We start from the raw sequence: 19,617 nt of genomic DNA, 5'->3' as shown, positions 1-19,617 counted from the left end.
ACATGTTGATTTACCGTTAAATAGTATTTATTGTTCTGCTAGGCATTGTTTTATATCCAGGGATTAAGATTACCTTGTGCATTTTCTCGTAAACTAAGCCGGAAACAGCAATCAGCTGTACACACGTTTTCTTGGAATCGACCGGTGATTCGGTCAAGACACACCCAATGATATAACTTTCAAGGATTTACAATGCAAGGATCGAAACTGTATCTGAACTTATTTTTTATATCAGGAATAATATATTCCAATATCTTGTTTATTTAGATGCAGCCTTTACTAAACATATTTAAAATAATAATAACCCTAAGCGAAGCAGCTGATCGCTATTCCCGGGTATTATTTTTTACATGGAACCAGAAGGCTCAAGCGCACGTGATCGCGTGATCGGGAGAACTTCATGTTGACATAGAATCGTCAAACAAAAACAAATATGACTTTTAACGAATCAAAGTATGGCATTTATGATATATGTATCCATTCTCTGTCAACTAAAGTTTGTTTCAAGGCGTCAATAGCGGTATTCCGACCGTGGTTGCTGTTAATAACGGTGAGTTGAGCGATCTTCGGATCGCTTCACACAGGATTTCGCCGAAATTAATAAAAACAATATTAAAAGGAATTTTGAATAAAATTAATGAAATAAGTTACAAATATAAGTCCAGATATACAAAGAACACTTTTTATAGCCAGACAGTGTAATTACATGATTAATTTGAGTACTTCAGTATGGATTTGTTGACATGGTATATCAGGTGTTTCGTGCTCACGGTAATGTCTTTCCATGGGGGAAAAAAACATCCAAACTCATAATTCGTGTATAATGCGCACCCCCTTCTACACAGCTGTGTTTTTTGGAAAAAAAGTGCGCACTAAACACTAGAAAATATGGTATGTTAAAACCTGGGTTTCACTAAACAAGATACCTGTGAAGATCCGGGGTAGAGTAGGTCTTCAGCAACCCATGCTTGTCATAAAAGGCGACTGGCTTGTCGTAAGTGGCGACTAAAGGGATCGGGTGGTTAGGCTCACTGACTTGGTTGATGCATGTCATCGTATCCCAATTGCGTGGATTGATGATCATGATGTCAATCACTGGATTGTCTGGTCCAGACTCGATTATTTACAGACCGCCGTCATATAGCTGGAATATTGCTGAGTGCGGTGTTCAACAACAAACAAACTGAACAAGATAATGATATCTTTCTTAGTGATAGGATTAGTTTATAGATGCGACTTGGTTAAAGATGAATTTCTGTTTGATATGGGATCTTCTGTTAAATTGTGAAAATGTGCATGTTTTTTAGCAAATTAGCCTACAAGTGCATTTTTAGAGAATAACCTAGAAACTATGAGGAACTTGGAAAAAAACACTGGCACCTAAAATGTAAAGTGATGTCTAAAAGGCAGGCACAGTACTTATGATAAGCATTATTGTTATATTAAAAAGAAACTGAACGTGTAAAAATACTTATCATCCCTCCGTGTCAGAATGATGAGATCTGATTGGCCCACATGATCTTGATAAATACAGTGTAATCTGCCTTGGAGGAGAATATATTTCTCAGCGAGGGAACAAATCTCTTATACCCCTCCACTAGCAAATCAGGCTGAGAGACAGAATAAATCCCTGCTTCCAAGCAAAAAGCCACACGCTTTTTCCAAATCAATGAAAGTTACTTGACATAACGCAAGCTAACCTCAGCTCAATCGAACAGCTGTTTTCTATCAATTTTAAATTGTTTGAATTCTTTTCAATGTCATATTAAAAACAAGTCTGGTAAGATAAATACTTCGTGGCAGGATTTCTCAGAATACATGGGGTTTTATGCGTCCCTCGTTAGGTTTTATATAGAAACCTATAAAACCTAACACGGGACACATAAAACCTCCATGTATCCCTCCTGATCCTGCTACAACTTCTATTCCCAATGTAACTCTAATGTTGCACCATGAATGATTATCCTTAAGAGCTGACAACCTCGATGCCATTTTGTTGATAATCTTGCCACGATAAGAAAGTCTCGCTAACTACTTTTCCCTACCCCACCTGTCTTTTATGCATTTGTTTATATATATTTCATTGGGCTCTTTTGCTGAGTCATTGCACTTCATGGTGTAATGAATATGAGCTGTTATGATGCTAAGGCCCTATTAGCTTTGGTATTGTCAATGACTTCACCTCATGCACACCTTGGTTCTGTCAGTGTCAGGCCTGACATTGAGGCCTAAAAGTGACTGAGTGTCAATGAGTGAGTTGGATTTAATGCCGCTTTTAACAGTATTCCAGTTATATCACGACGTGTCAGGTTAATGTGGGAGGGAAACCCTAGGTGATGCAGGTCTCAGACGTTTACCACTTCGGTGAAACCCACGAGCATGGGTATGGTGCTGACAAACCTAGAAACATAATCGGGGCAAACCGGGATTCGAACCCCAAATCATAGGTTTCTGACGTGCCCAAGGGACGCAACTCTGCACAGCGAATCATGGGTCTTTAGACGACTGGGCCACCTGTGCCCCCTGAGGCCAAAAATGTGTGCAGGGGTATAATCATTGATATCACATGTTGGATGACTAGGCTGTGACCTGAATGAAATGAGGATGATGACCTGTAAGCTGTGGTATAATCAATAATATCACCTGTTTGATAATGATGACCTGTAAGTTGTGGTATAATATATGTTATCACCTGTTGACCATCATGCTCTGACCACTTGAACAGCTAGGTTCGGACATGTCTGAATATTTAAAAGTTCATATGACCAGTACTGTATTAAGGTTGCGCAAAAAAGAATGTATGAGTGAGGTCTCTTAAGTCATAAATATTTCAGTTCCTTTTACTCCCAGTCAGTCATGCTATAACACCCAGCTGGCTTATGTTGAGTTGGATCATGTATTATGTACAGCCTTGAGCCTAGATTACCACTACCGAAACACTCTCAGTACACACAGTTGGAGCATATATTATGTAGAGCCTTGAGCCTAGATTAACACTACCGAAACACTCTCAGTACACACAGTTGGATCATGTATTATGTATAGCCTTGGGCCTAGTTTAACACCACCGAAACACTCTCAGTACACACAGTTGGATCATGTATTATGTAGAGCCTTGAGCCTAGTTTAACACTACCGAAACACTCTCAGTACACACAGTTGGATCATGTATTATGTATAGCCTTGAGCCTAGTTTAACATTACTGAAACACTCTCAGTACACACAGTTGGATCATGTATTATGTATAGCCTTGAGCCTAGTTTAACACTACCGAAACACTCTCAGTACACACAGTTGGATCATGTATTATGTATAGCCTTGAGCCTAGTTTAACACTACCCAAACACTCTCAGTACACACAGTTGGATCATGTATTATGTAGAGCCTTGAGCCTAGATTAACACTACCGAAACACTCTCAGTACACACAGTTGGATCATGTATTATGTAGAGCCTTGAGTCTAGATTAACACTACCGAAACACTCTCAGTACACACAGTTGGATCATGTATTATGTAGAGCCTTGAGTCTAGATTAACACTACCGAAACACTCTCAGTACACACAGTTGGATCATGTATTATGTAGAGCCTTGAGCCTAGATTAACACTACCGAAACACTCTCAGTACACACAGTTGGATCATGTATTATGTATAGCCTTGAGCCGAGTTTAACACTACACAAACACTCTCAGTACACACAGTTGGATCATGTATTATGTAGAGCCTTGAGCCGAGTTTAACACTACACAAACACTCTCAGTACACACAGTTGGATCATGTATTATGTAGAGCCTTGAGTCTAGATTAACACTACCGAAACACTCTCAGTACACACAGTTGGATCATGTATTATGTAGAGCCTTGAGCCTAGTTTAACACTACCGAAACACTCTCAGTACACACAGTTGGATCATGTATTATGTATAGCCTTGAGCCAAGATTAAGAGGCGACTAATTGGATCGGGTGGTCAGGCTCTCTGACTTGGTTGATGCATGTCATCGTATCCCAATTTTGCGGATTGATGCTGACGTGATGTCAATCACTGGATTGTCTGGTCCAGACTCGATTATTAACAGACCTCTGTCATGTAGCTGGAATATTGCTGAATTCAGCGTTAAACAACAGACAAACAATCAAACAAATTCCAGAAACATATATATATGGTGCACTCATAAAACGGGGAAACAAACCAACACACATGGAGATTTTCTTTTTATGTTCAAGAATTGACTTTAATATATATTATGTTTAATGTATTATGAATGTAAGAATCACTGTGTTATGCTTATTTATGCAATCATAAAGGTTGTTATGTTTATAACCCAATAAATGCAAAAGACATATTGAAATCAATTTCAATTCTTATAAATAACCATGAAGTTCACAGATTGCTTAAAGTAACACAGCTTTAGATGAAATCAGTGACATCATTCAGCACAATATTACAGCATAAGCCCACCCATTCAATTATCAACCAACCAGGAAAGAGTAGTCCATTAGTGGGCGTGGCCTTATTTCTGTTCACACCCGTGAAGATGCGGGGTAGAATAGACCTTCAGCAACCCATGCTTGTCGTAAAAAGCGACTATGCTTGTCGTAAAAAGCAACTAACAGGATTGGGTGGTCAGGCTCGCTGACTAGGTTGACGCATGTCATCATATCCCAATTGCGTGGATCGATGTTCATGATGTCAATCAATGAATTGTCTAGTCGACTCGATTATTTAAAGACCGCCATCACTGCTGGAATATTGCTGAGTGCGGCGTTGAACAACAAACAATCAACAATCAATAACTTCTGTTCGGTTTATGGAAATATAAATGGAAAGAGAATGCTTTAGTTCGCCACACCACGGAATCACTTGCAATCTATTGAGTGATACTTGGGGACACTAAGATGATGTGAAAGGCAGGCGGAGATTAAAATCTAATAATTGATTTATTTTTTTCTCATTGAAGGTCAGCAAGGTAACCATGGTTACTCATACAGGTGTCTGTTTATACTTTTCTTATGTCATTGGAGCCATCGGATGACCTCTTGGTAAATGCATGTATAATGAATCTGGAAAGTCGATGGTTCGATCACCAGCCGCGTCATACCAAATGACGTTAAAAGAGGGTGCTTGTTGTTACCCTGCCTGGCACTCTGCTTTAAGGGGGTAAAACAAGGACTGGTTGATTCAGAATCTGTATACTGTGTTGGAATGGGGTATCAATGTTAAACTGTGGCATGGTATCTCAGTGGCCTAGCACTTTAAATCAGGCATCGGTCCGGACAAGTTCAAGCAACCACACACACACATGTGTGCATGCACATTGCTATATAAGTGCAGTAATCTTGAACGCGTTGTTAAAATCCATTTCACTTCACCACCTCAATCTCAACGTTGTTGTGACGTCAATGTGTAGAAAAAAATCAACACTGGAAATCAATATAATTGTTCAGATAGTTTGGATGTTTGTGTACATGTATCCAGGGTACAAACATGGTTTGATTGACAACCTTCCAATTGTGCTGTGACATCCTGAATATGTCAGTGTATTTTGGTAGATAATAGATTTGGATAATATTTTGACTTGTAATTATTTATGAGCTTGTGGTGACATTGTGGTGTGGGGTGACATGGGGGCTTGATGACAGGATTAGAGCAAGGGTGGACCATTGATTTAATCTCCTGAATGACATGATTGGGGCAAGGGTGGAACATTGGTCCAATGATCTCCTGAATGACATGATTGGAGCAAGAGTGGACCATCGGCCCAATGATCTCCCGGGTGATGACGTGATTGGGGCAAGAGTGGATCATTGGTTCAGTGATCTCCTGAATGACATGATTGGAGCAAGAGTGGACCATCGGCCCAATGATCTCCTGGGTGATGACGTGATTGGGGCAAGAGTGGATCATTGGTTCAATGATCTCCTGAATGACTTGATTGGGGCAAGGGTGGAACATTGGTCCAATGATCTCCCAAGTGATGACATGATTGGGGCAAGGGTGGAACATTGGTCCAATGATCTTCCAAGTGATGACATGATTGGAGCAAGAGTGGATCATTGGTTCAATGATCTCCTGAATGACATGATTGGAGCAAAGGTGGAACATAGGTTCAATGATCTCCCAAGTAATGACATGATTGGGGCATTAGGGTATGACATTGGTTTAATGATCTGAGTGATGATATGACCATTGGTTCAATGATCTCCCAAGGATGACATGATTGGGACAAAGGTGAAACATGATTGGGGCTATGGCATACCATTGGTCCAATGATCTCCCAAGTGATGACATGATTGAAGCAAGGGTGGACCATCGGTTTAATGATCTGAGTGATGACATGATTGGAGCAAGGGTGGAACATTAGTCCAATGATCTCCCAAGTGATCACATGATAGGAACATGGGTGGAACATTGGTTTAATGATCTCCAACGTGATGACATGATTGAAGCAAGGGTAGATCATTGGCCCGATGATCTCCCAAGTGATGACATGATTGGAGCAAGGGTGGAACATTGGTCCAATGATCTCCCAAGTGATGACACGATTGGAGCAAGGGTGGAACATTGGTCCAATGATCTCCCAAGATGACACGATTGGAGCAAAGGTGGAACATTGGTCTGATGATCTCCCAAGTGATGAAATGAGTAAGGCAAGGGTGGAACATTGGTCTGATGATCTGCTGTAAGATGGTTTGAATTCCACATCTGATCTGTTTGTGGCATTGGTTGATAACCATGTCCTTTGGTTTAACTACAAGGATTAAATTCTACAACCTGAGTCCTTTAGGCGTTCCTCCCAGATCAGTCATATGACTGAAGTACTGTTCAAAGCACTGTTAACCACAACTCATTCACTCATGCAACATTTACAAATCAATGTTCACTATAAGCTTCTTGTTGATGCATAATATGTTTTATTTTATGTTATTATACTACTGTACCTATGACCATGGTTATATACGTTTTATGTGATTGATGCCGTTATGCCCTTTGACTACATATTCAATACGTGAATTGATGCATTGGCACAGGATTAATGAGATGTCCTCAGATTTTTTTTTTGCAGTAGCAAGAACTAGGATCTTATATTTCAATGAGATTGAGGTATGCATCACTTGGCGATTTTTTGAGTGATATTATATACACGATTACCAATCACTTCACACGCGATTTCGCCAAAATTATGCAAAAGATATTGAATGAAATTTTAAATAAAATATATAAAATTTATGACAAACATAAGTCCAGATATACAATGAACACGTTTTTATGACCAGATTGTATAATAATTGGATTAAATGACGTACTTCAGTTTGGTTTTGTTGACTGGTATTTCCAGTGTTATGTACTTGCAGCGAGCAGCTGATACTGTTTTTTGAGATGGAGAAAAACATCGTTTTAGTGTAAACCTTGAGTTAAATATATATATTGGGAGCCATACATTACCATGCTATAATCGAATTAGCGCTATATTGAAGGGTGCAAAAGCGAGGGAACACTGTAGTAGTTGCAGCTGTGTTAACCAGCCTCACTCACTCACTCACTCACTCACTCACTCACTCACTCACTCACTCACTCACTCATGTACTGTGTTTGACTTACAGAGAGATCCACAGGAGTACAAGACAACTGACGACTCACTCACTCACTCACTCACTCAATCACTCACTCACTCACTCACTCACTCACTCACTCATGTACTGTGTTTGACTTACAGAGAGATCCACAGAAGGAGTACAAGACAACTGACGACTCACTCACTCACTCACTCACTCATGTACTGTGTTTGACTTACAGAGAGATCCACAGAAGGAGTACAAGACAACTGACAACTCACTCACTCACTCACTCACTCACTCATGTACTGTGTTTGACTTACAGAGAGATCCACAGAAGGAGTACAAGACAACTGACGACTCACTCACTCACTCACTCACTCACTCACTCATGTACTGTGTTTGACTTACAGAGAGATCCACAGAAGGAGTACAAGACAACTGACGACTCACTCACTCACTCACTCACTCACTCATGTACTGTGTTTGACTTACAGAGAGATCCACAGAAGGAGTACAAGACAACTGACGACTCACTCACTCACTCACTCACTCACTCACTCACTCATGTACTGTGTTTGACTTACAGAGAGATCCACAGGAGTACAAGACAACTGACGACTCACTCACTCACTCACTCACTCACTCACTCACTCACTCACTCACTCACTCACTCATGTACTGTGTTTGACTTACAGAGAGATCCACAGAAGGAGTACAAGACAACTGACGACCCAGGTCTCAAGTTTGATCTTCTCACCAGTGTGTTCAGCACCCTGCTTACCCTGGTAAGAGCTGTAATGGTATCACACGTGTCTTATACCTTCACACTTGGAGGAGTCCAAATTTACTACCCGGGTACCCAACTCCCTATAACACAACCCTACCCGTGTACCCGCTGTAGGTCTCAAGAGGTAGGTATAAAATGTCCGATTGGGAATAGTTTGACCTTGCAAAATGTATTTAGATACACGTATAAAACGATCTGGTCATTCATACACTGAAGTTGAAGTAGTTTTTTCTTTATTTAACATATAAAAGTCAGAAGAGAGATTGCATAGTCAGAAAGAAATGGGAACATAAGTGACTTGTAGTGTAACCATATAGTTGTAGGTCATTTTCGTCATTAGACAATATATCACATGACTAACCACAGGTCCAAGTAGTCCTGTGGGAACCCGGGTCCTTCTCAGTACCCACCCAACCTGAGTACCCGAGTTACCCATCCCAGCCCTACTTCACACATATTCCTTTTACATATGCTTTATACCATGACACACGTGTCTGGCATGAGGTCCTGTGTACTGGGCACAGGTCACAAATCAGGTGAAATTCATGGGTGACTGTGTTGGCAGCTTGACTCCTGAGAGTTCTAGGGCTTTGGTCCTGCCCCACACTGCAGCACATGTAGCACATGTAGCACATGTAGCACATGTGATGTCTCCTTGGGCAGTTGACTTTGTTTGAAATAGTGTCCCCCGTCGGGATATTGCTGGAATATTGCTAAAAGCGGCGTAAACCCATACTCACTCACTCACTCATTGTTTAAAATATGCCTCTGTTCACCCAGCAGTGGATGGGTACCCGATAGTGCCTCACAGGCAGCATGGGTTGTACTTTCCCCAGGGAGCTGAGAATGAAAAGATCAAGTGCACACTGATCCATATGACTTGGTGATAATAATGTATCACTTTGAGCATGCATTGTGAGTCCACAATGGGACTAGATTGTTCTTTCCCTGACACATACATGCCTTAGGGTAAATGGCTGAAATATTGAATATTGAATTGAACTCACTCACTCACCTTAGGGTAAAAATAATAATAGTCTTGGTTCTCAGGCACTGCCCGCATCATCATAAAGTCTGTCACACGTTTTTTGTTTTTTTTTCAATTTTCAAAAAATTTAAAAATCATACAAAATCCAACTACATGTACTTAAAAACAATGCGGCCCAATATGGCACACAGTTACTTCCCTTTACATGCGCACTGCTTTACTGCGCATCTTATGCCATTGTTATGGCAGCAATAGCAGTTTGTATGCTTGTTTATGTAGGGGCAGACCTTTCCCATGTTGATTGTACACACCTGTTTATTTGGTTAAATACTTGTTTGAACATGCAACAAAAATAAAACCACCGCCTGCCCGCACTATATTTTCAAAATTCTTTGCCTGACATCTATGACATCACACACACTGCTATGACATCACACACTCAGTGCTATGACATCACACACACACAGTGCTATGTGGGTTCTGGTGACTTGCTTGATTACATGTTATTCCGGGTTAGAATAGGTCTTCAGCAACCTATGCTTGCCGTAAAAGGTGACTATGCTTGTCGTAAGAGGCGACTAACGGGATCAGGTGGTCAGGCTCGCTGACTTGGTTGATGCATGTCATCGATCCCAATTGCGTGGATCGATGCTCATGATATCAATCACTGGATTGTCTGGTCCAGACTTGATTATTTACAGACCGCCGTCATATAGCTGGAATATTGCTGAGTATGGCGTTAAACAACAAACCAATCAACCAACCAACATGTCATTGTATCCCAAGTGCGGAGGTCAATGTTCATGATGTCAATCACTGGATTGTCTGTCAAGACTTGATTCTTTAGAGACAGCCGTCATACAGCTGGAATATTGCTGAGGGTGGTGTTAAACAACAAACAAAGCAGCATTAAACCTGAAAGACTCTCTCTGCTCAAAGGGGCGGTGGGGCGGTCAGGTAGCCTAGTGGTTAAAGCGTTCGCTCGTCACGCCGAAGACCCGGGTTCGATTCCAGACATGGGTACAATGTGTTCAGCCCATTTCTGGAGTCCCCTGCCGTGATATTGCTGGAATATTGCTAAAAGCGGCATAAAACCATATTCACTCACTCACTCAAAGGAGCGGTGGGGTAGCCGAGTAGTCAAAGCATTTGCTCGTCATGCTAAAGACCGGTATTCGATTCCTCACATGGGTACAATCTGTGGAGCCCATTTCTGGTGTCCTGTGCAGTGATATTGCTGGAATATTGCTAAAATAGGCATCTCACTCACTCTGCTTAATGTCGTGTTGCAGCCCCAAGATCTCCAGAAGGAAGTCCTCAAGGCCATCATCAATAGCCTCCTCAAGGACAAAAGGTAGATGCAGCTCCAGGCAAACCAAGATGTACTGACTGGAACAGATAACTGGCACTAGTCACTGGCAGTAGTCATGATTTGGACAATTTTTCATTTGAAAACAAAATCACAATTACCATTTTTTGACTGCACTAAATATGTCACTCAAAAGAAGCACCCATTTTTTTTCATATAACTCTAGTTTATCTGTCATGGCAGATGTATTATAGTAATATGAAAGAATCAGGTGTTCTTTAACTTCTTTTGAGTAGTACAGTAAACTATGGTTATAACGAACTCAAAGGGACCACTAATTTTAGTTCGCTATGACCGTACAGTAAAGTACGTTTATAATAAACGAACACGCTTATAATGAACTGACGGATATAACAAACTAACTTTTTGTTCCCGACTATTTGCTGTAGTTATGCTGTATATATGCTTATAACAAACTAAGGTTATAACAAACTAAAATTAGAGGTCCCTTCGAGTTCATTATAACCGTAGTTTACTGTAGTTCCTTGTAAGCATAAATACAGGATATATACAAAAAATATACAGCAAATGCATGGGGATCAAAAACATTTGGTTATATATGTCAATTTTTATAAGCGTGTTTGTTATAAACGTAGTTTACTGTATATAACGTTACCTTGAGATAATGTACATGTAATTGTTAGATTTTCTTTCCTGCTGCCCCTTTACCAAACACCCAGCCTTGCCACATACGAAGAAAATCACTGTGTTCCGGGATGGCGGGGTCATTTTGTAATTAAAGCATTCACTCGTCAAGCTGAAGGTCTGGGTTTGATTCCCCACATAGTTACAATATATAAAGCCCATTTCTGGTGTCCCTGCCGTAATATTGCTGGGTTATTGATAAAAGTAGCGTTAACTCCAACTCACTCGCTGTAATGTATGTTCCCTACTTTTGCTACCCAATGAAATACACTGTACATATAGTCCAGCCAAACATTGCTTCATGTATAGGGGGCACGGGTTGCCCTGTCGTCTAAGGCGCTGGTATTCGCTGTGCAGAGTTGCGTCCCTTGGGCACGCCAGAAACCTATGATTGTGGGTTTAAATCCCGTTTCGCCCCGATTATGTTTCTAGGTTTGTCAGCACCATACCTGTGCTCGTGGGTTTCACCGAAGTGGTAACCCTCTGAGACCTGCATCACTTCGGGCTTCCCTCCCACATTAAGCTGACATGCCGTGATATAACTGGAATACTGTTAAAAGCGGCATTAAACCCAACTCACTCACTCACTCACTGCTTCATGTATAACAGTATACACAGATGGTTTATGCAGTTTGTTTAAAAATTAAATGTAAATTTCAAATGCCTTTCCCAAAATTGCATCAATTTTTTTTATTGGTTTATTGTGGACATAAGTACTGAGTCAGTGCTATATATATGCAGCCTCATTATGTTTGCTAAGTCCAGACTTTTTTTGGCCAATAAAATTCTGGTCAGTAGGTAAAAAAATATAAAAATAAAAATTCCAATTTTTATGTGTTTGATTGATTTCCTCAAAATGTTAAGTAGGTAGGGACAAAAGTAGAAAAAAAGAAGGGGCTTGCGGAATAGGGAAAGAAACAGGTTTACAGATACCTCTCCTCCGTCATAGACACAAATCTGTCACGTTTCGTCATAATTCGTAGTTTTTATTATAAATTTCCCAGAGGTATTAATTGTAGTTTTAAAATGATTATTTATATTGACATCAACAGTAAATGAGTTTGTTTTTTTCCTTTCATTTATTTCTTGGCAGAATGTATAAAGTCCTGCTTTTCCTTTTTTTCACATTTCATCTCCCAGACCCTAGAGAAAAAAATTAAAAAAGGAGTCCAACTCAAGTCTAGAATGATTTGGCAAGTCTAGATTTGCCTCAGCTCTATCCTGAAATTAAGGATTGTTCTGGGCTCCATTTGGATTTTATTGTTTTTATTTTGCAGATATATATTTTTAAATAAGATATCTTTATATCTGGGACTAACTGTCAGTTTGCTGTGAGTCCTGTGTTCTCTGATATATGTATGTATGGTCTGTGTGTGTGAATAATGTTGGTTTGAACGTCAGACGAAGTGTACCTATTTCTGGGTATGAAAAACCCACATTATACACAGCGATATACGATATATGTAAAGTGCTGAATGAAACTGTCATGTCAAAGTATCTAATATGTGTTTGTATGTTCTGTGGCTGCCAGGAGTAGAGACCACAGAGTTTGGTAAGGACTATGTGTTGTTCAATTTGTAGTCGGGGCATATGTTGGCCCTGTAGCTGCTGTTGTCATCAGACCATTGTATTTTGCACCTGTCTGTTTACTTAGTAATATCAACCAATCAAAAACAAGTAACTCACTGAACAAAGCTAGTAGCTCAACCAATCAGAGACGAGCTCAGTGATCAACTGCTAGAGATGAGTATCTCACTGATGTAACTTTCTGGAGAAAGATTATTGCATTTGTTGTCAAAATTGGACATGCATGTGCTATTTGGATGTAAATAATCCTGGAACCAATATGCATTTGTAGTCATGTTATTTTTCTTGAAACAATATTACCAAATTAGTTGACCTGTGAAGATCCGGGGTTAGAGTAGGTCTTCAACAACCTATGCTTGTCATAAGAGGCGACTTTGCTTGTCATAAGAGGAGACTAATAGGATTGGGTGGTCAGGCTCACTGACCTGGTTGATGCATGTCATCGTATCCCGGTTGGATAGAATAAGGCTCGCTGACTTGGTTGATGCATGTCATCATCATATCCCAATTGTGTAGATTGATGCTCATGATGTCAATCACTAGCCTGTCTGGTCCAGACTATTGCTGAGTGTGGCGCTAAACAATAAACAAAAATAATGGAAAAAAACAAATGAGTTAGTGTCATAATACCTTGACACTTGAATACCCTATCATCCATCGAACTTGTAAATGTTTTAACATTGAGTATGCTTCAAGGACGTGTGCATGCTGCACCTTGCGTGATCTGTGTATACCTTTGTCAAACAGGGGTTTCTCCCACATTGCACACTGACTTGTCATTTAGTAATTTATAAATTGTCACACATCTCACTCTGTTGCCTTGAAGGTCTGAAGAACAGGATAACAGTTCAGACTAATTCATTACTCATGTCTCATATTTACCAGCTTCACAGCTTCTGTGACCCCATTATGTTCAGTATGTGTTGATTGATAAGTTCTTAGCCTCACATAGAAGGAATTGCATAACAATGAAATCTCTTGCGGACATTACATGATGTCATAGAAGTATATCAACAAAAACTTCATTTGAGTAAATTGTTTGGCTATGACAAGTCAGTAAAGTAGGCAGAGGTATGTGACTTCTGGAAAATTGACTAACTTGAAGAATGTGCTGTGATCTAGTACTTGCACAAACAAAGCTTAACACCAAAAGCCATTCATGAAGATATGAGGACAAGACAAGGGAAGGATGACCCTTCCTTTGCAAGCTGGGCGGTCGGGTGGCCAAGTGGATAAAGCGTTTGCTCGTCACGCCGAAGACCCGGGTTCGATTACCGACATGGGTACAATGTGAGAAGCCCATTTCTGGTGCCCCCCGCCGTGATATTGCTGGAATATTGCTAAAAGCGGCGTAAAACCATACTCACTCACTCACTCACTCACTCACTCACTCACTCACTCACTCACTCACTCACTCACTCACTCACTCACGCACCCACCCACCCACTCACGCACCCACCCACCCACTCACTCACTCACTCACTCACTCACTCACTCACTCCTTTGCAAGCTCAAAGAGTTGGCAGCAGGGTTTATGAATGACAGAGTCTTGAAGACAACCCTGAGCAGACATCCCTTTGATATGGTGATGTCTGACCGGCGAATGATGGAGTGTCATAGTGCTTGTTCAGTAGGCAGTTCCCAGGAGAGAGTACATTCCACTATCACAGAAACTTTGGCAATGAAAAAAGTATCAGCTCATTGGGTTGCAAAGCTTCTGACATCGCATAAAAAGTGCACCAGGCACATGTCTCGTGATAATCTAGCTGTTTGAAGCTGATGCGCAAAGGTTCTTGCAACCATTTGTGACTATGGATGAAACCTTGGTTCACCACTTCCAGCCAAACAAGGCTGTTGTCTTCAAAGCTCTCCCTGTCCTGCTTAAACTCTGCTGCCCTCCTCTTCAGAATAGTATAGGAAGGAGCATCCTTCCCAGCGTTGTACTTGTATCTTCGTGAATGGCTTCTTTTTCCCGAATGTTGACCACACAATAAATTAAGGCTTGTCTGAGGTTACTGCTGGGGATTGGTATTGAACAAATCAAGTGCATATCAGTTTTTAATTAAGTAAGTTGGAGACGTGGTATATTATGAATAAGGGACATTTAGCTAAGGCTTCTGTTTTGGCATGTAGTACAAAATCTTTTCTGGTTCAGTCAGTCTTTATACAATTTAGATATTCGTGAAACAAAAGAATACTTTATCATTAGAAGGCCGACATATCTAATGGTTTCTGTGGCTTTGACAAACCCTCACAAGGTGTCAATATTTTGTTTCTCTTATTTCAGGCCGAACACAAAGGATGATCTGCGGGCCTATCTTATCCTGATTCATGTAAGTGTTGTGACCCTGTGGGTATTCCCTATCAGAATCAGTCCTTATTACCACATGCCTGTAGACCTGTGAAGATCCGGGTTAGAATAGGTATCAGCAACCAATGCTTGCCGTAAAAGGCGATTATGTTTCTCGTAAGAGGCGACTAAAGGGATCAGGTGATCAGGCTTGCTGACTTGGTTGATGCATGTCATCGTATCCCAATTGCGTGGATCGATGCTCATGATGTCAATCACTGGATTGTCTGGTCTAGACTTGATAATTTACAAACCACCATCATATAGCTGGAATACTGCTGAGTGCGGCGTTAGACAACAAACAAACAAATAAACCTTGGGGATTCTGGGTTAGAATTGGTCCCCAGCAACCTATGCTGGTTGTAAGAGGCGACCAGATGGATCTGGTGGTCAGGCTCAGTGATTTGGTTGATAGCATGTCATCCTATCCCGACAGTGTAGATTGTTGTTCACAATATCGATCACTGGATTGTCTGGACCAGATTATTTACAGGCTGCCTTCATATTGCTGAAATATTGGTGAGTGAGGCGCTAAACAACAAACAAGCAAACAAACATACCTTTCACAGGTACCAACTAAAATGGGATCTAGTGGTCAAGCTTTGCGACTTTAATTGTATCTAGGGCTGGGACGAGACCAAATTTACTACCCAGCTACCCGACTACCTATTACCCGACCTTACCCGGACACCAACTGTAGGTCTCAAGAGTGGGGTACAAAATGTCTGATTTGGAATTGTTTTTAACATACCCCTGGAAAAAAGTTTTCAGACATACACTGCATACACTGAAGTTGACTGGAGCTGTATCTTTACTCAAAACATATAAGACTCCGAAGGAATGTGCATATAGTCAGAAAGATTCGGAACGATTTGTTGTGGAGTTATTGTTGTGATTTTTTCTCATTAAACAATTTATCATGTGACTAACCACTGGTCTGGGTAGTCCTGTGGGTACTCGGGTCCTACTCAGTACCCACCCGACCCAAGTACCTGAGCTACCTGTCCCAGCCCTAATTGTATCCATATAATGTGGATTGTTGCTCATGCTCTCAGTCACTGGTTTATGGTCATGGAGTCACAATGTTGCTCAGTCACCATGGTGATCAACTTTCTGTATACCTTGTTTTATGAACTGACGTGAATGTTTATGCCCAAAATATTTTTTATTGAAACTGTTTTTGTGTGTGGCAGAATCCACAGTTCAGCAATCTGACAACCTATGTGATATTTGCACACCTGCTGCGTCAGATAGCGGCATTGTCCGACCACGACCATCACTTTCTGGTGCACTGGCTCCGCAGGTAAGTTGACAATAAGTTTGAAACAATGAAAACCATGAGGGAAAACAGAAGATGACAAAAAGTGACACATAGTTTGGGCTAAAAGAAAATAATAGTCTTGGTTCTCAGGCACCCCTCGCATCATCATAAAGTCTGCAGCACATTTTGTTTTCGTTTCCATTTTTAAAAACCCCCAAAACATCCAAATACTTAAAAACAATATGGCATACAGCTCCTTCCCTTTACATGTGCACTGCTTTACTGCGCATCTTGTGTTATGGTCATGGCGGCAATAGGAGTTTGTATGCTTGTGTATGTAGGGAGGAATTTCCCAGGTTGATAGTATACAACTGTTTATTTGGTTACATACTAGTTTGAACAAGCAAAAAAAACACAAAATATTGTGCCATTGATTGCTGATAGGTGCCAATAGGTGCCAGTTGCTGATTGTAGTGCCATTGGTTGATGAAGTTAACAGCAGTTCACATGCCTTGACAGTAGGTGACATTAGTTGACGCAAGTTGGTTGGAAGTGTTTGCTTGTCCCTTGACTCTTCCACCTCTTTGTTGTACCGTGAAGATTCCGGGATAGAATAGGTCTTCAGCAACCCATGCTTGCCGTAAAAGGCGACTATGCTTGTCGTAAAAGGCGACTAACGGGATCGGGTGGTCGATCCAAGTTGCGTGGATCAATGCTCATGATATTAATAACTGGATTGTCTGGTCCAGATTATTTACAGACCACCGTCATAAAGCTGGAATATTGCTGAGTGCGGCGTTAAACAACAAACCAACCAACCAACCAACCAACCAACCAACCAACCACCTTTTTGTGTTCTTTCCAGAATTCCTTCGGATCAGTTCAAGTCGATAGTCGGTCGTCTTCATAACTTCATCTCCTGTCGCCTGTTTCCACCAAAGCCACAAGACTTACCTCCCCTGTCCAAATGCACATGGTGGATACCGAGTGCTACAAAAGTCATGGCTTTATTCAGTGAGTTACACTTGCAGTATACTAAAGATTACTCTCGACAAAGAAGGGGTCGGGTCCGAGGGTCCTTTCTTTCGCATGTTGACCTCGTCAATAGTATTCTTTCATTTTTTTGTGCCAAAACTCACTTTGAGGTTGATGAAGCCTTTAAACTGTCCTCTGTTTCATTACAGTAACCTGCTACAGTAATATGTTACTACCAGACGCCATTTTGTTTTCTAGCAGACTAAAGTCAATATTCATCCCATGACAGGTCAATACTGATCATGTGACGAGTCAATATTCGAGGTCAGTGAAATCAATTGTTTCGTCACATGGAAATAGCAAGATTCTTAACATCCTTAATAGAGGTATAATGAAAACTATATTCACCTGATGCAGGAGCAACAAAGAACCTGAAACTTCTTTACAAAGACTTGTAAACGTTTACTGTCTTCAGATGCTGCCAACAACCTGTCGCTGCCATCCATTGTGCCGTACTCGGACTTCTACAACAGCTCCCTAGACCACCTGGACTTGATGGCGGAGTACTACGCCTGGCAGAACCCCAGCTCACATGCAGGGTACGTCCAGCCGCACTGTCTGCTTTCATGTAGCATCTACAGGCCTTCCACTTGCTTTCCTCATCTGACTTCTCAAATAAGACTTTATGGAGTTTGTTTGTTTTTTGTTTAACACCGCACTTGGAAATACTCCACCTGTATGACAGCGGTCTGTAAATAATTGTGTCTGGACCACACAATCCAATAATTGCCATCATGAGTATCCATCTTTGCAATTGGAATACGATGACATGGGTCAACCAAGTCAGTGAGCCTGACAACCCGATCCTGTTAGTCGCTTCTTATGACAAGATTTATTCTTACCCTGATCTTCATGGGATAGACAAGCATAGGTTACTGAAGATTTATTCTCACCCGGATCTTCACAGGGTAGACAAGCATAGGTTACTGAAGATTTATTCTTACCCGGATCTTCACGGGGTAGACAAGCATAGGTTACTGAAGAGTTGTTCTCAACCGGAACTTCACGGGTTACTTTATGGAGACTTTATTTATTGATTCCCATTCATAATGACAAAATTCGTCCAATTGTCTGTCTGTCAGCACTGCACTACAGATATTAACAATGCATAGAGATTATGGCGAAACCGCATTATCGGTGGTTCGAGAAGGGAGCTAACTCCGTTTGCCTAATCGAAAGTTCGAGGTGGGCCCACATTCGAAACTAAACGCACTTGTTGTTGAGAATATATACTACGTAAACAAACCCGCATAACGAACTCATAATTTGTCTATTTAAAATAAGTATTATGACTTATAATTGGATTAAAATGTACAAATAAGATGGCAATACAGCAGAACTCACTTCTACGAACATCGCCAAACTAGGTCGTTGGGTCATTAATATTCATGAGTTATTCCTTTTATGGAACAAGTTCTCGGAAACGTCTGAGGCTTGTATCATGTCAGAGATCAATTCAAGTGTAGACATATGTTCTGGCTTATATCGCCACCAACAATTATGATTAGATTGATGTGTTATATTGAAAAAAGTAGAATGAGTGGTATTGCCTCTGTAAATTTAATTTGAAGTAGATTTAAGTTTCTTGCTTGGTAGCTATTATTGTAAAACTAGTGTGGTTAGCTATGATGCAGTTATTCAAACTTCAAAGACTTTTGTGCCTTTTATGGAATTAATGTCACACGAAATGATTTATAAAGATATTTCCCATCAATATTACAAAATATGAATAATATAAAAGGTCACATAATGACAAACGTGAGCCCAATAGCCTAAATGACTTCGTCAACCTAATGAAACCCAGAGATTTAAAAATGTGGGCCCACCTGTTTTCGATCACTATAAGACGGGAACAATGTGGGCCCACATTTTAGAAAATGGTTATAAGTAAGCCAAGCTAATGAAGCTAGCGATTTTTTAATGTGGTCCCTCCTTTTGCAATCACTATGACGGAAGAACGTCTACCCACTAGGCGATATACAAATGTGGGCCCACTTGTTTCGATCACCATATATGACGGGAACAATGTGGGCCC

General features: G+C 40.7%; 1 protein-coding gene across 2 annotated transcripts in view; it reads left to right on the top strand.

Moving 5' to 3' along the window:
• The window catches only part of LOC124143382 (probable E3 ubiquitin-protein ligase HECTD2), a 75,325-nt gene that overhangs the window by 37,931 nt on the left and 17,777 nt on the right, over positions 1 to 19,617 (top strand). The window contains exons 4-10 of one of the 2 annotated variants that reach the window (XM_048392064.1): positions 8,256 to 8,345; positions 10,628 to 10,689; positions 12,881 to 12,901; positions 15,224 to 15,269; positions 16,480 to 16,589; positions 17,413 to 17,561; positions 17,998 to 18,121. In XM_048392064.1, the coding sequence (XP_048248021.1) occupies positions 8,256 to 8,345; positions 10,628 to 10,689; positions 12,881 to 12,901; positions 15,224 to 15,269; positions 16,480 to 16,589; positions 17,413 to 17,561; positions 17,998 to 18,121 (602 nt within the window). The remainder of the gene's footprint in view (positions 1 to 8,255; positions 8,346 to 10,627; positions 10,690 to 12,880; positions 12,902 to 15,223; positions 15,270 to 16,479; positions 16,590 to 17,412; positions 17,562 to 17,997; positions 18,122 to 19,617) is intronic. The other variant, XM_048392065.1, reaches the window with a different exon arrangement.

Source organism: Haliotis rufescens, unplaced genomic scaffold (assembly GCF_023055435.1).
Source record: "Haliotis rufescens isolate VD_foot unplaced genomic scaffold, xgHalRufe1.0.p SCAF_108, whole genome shotgun sequence".
NCBI lineage: Eukaryota > Metazoa > Mollusca > Gastropoda > Lepetellida > Haliotidae > Haliotis > Haliotis rufescens.
This window is presented reverse-complemented; position numbering and strand designations above follow the sequence as displayed.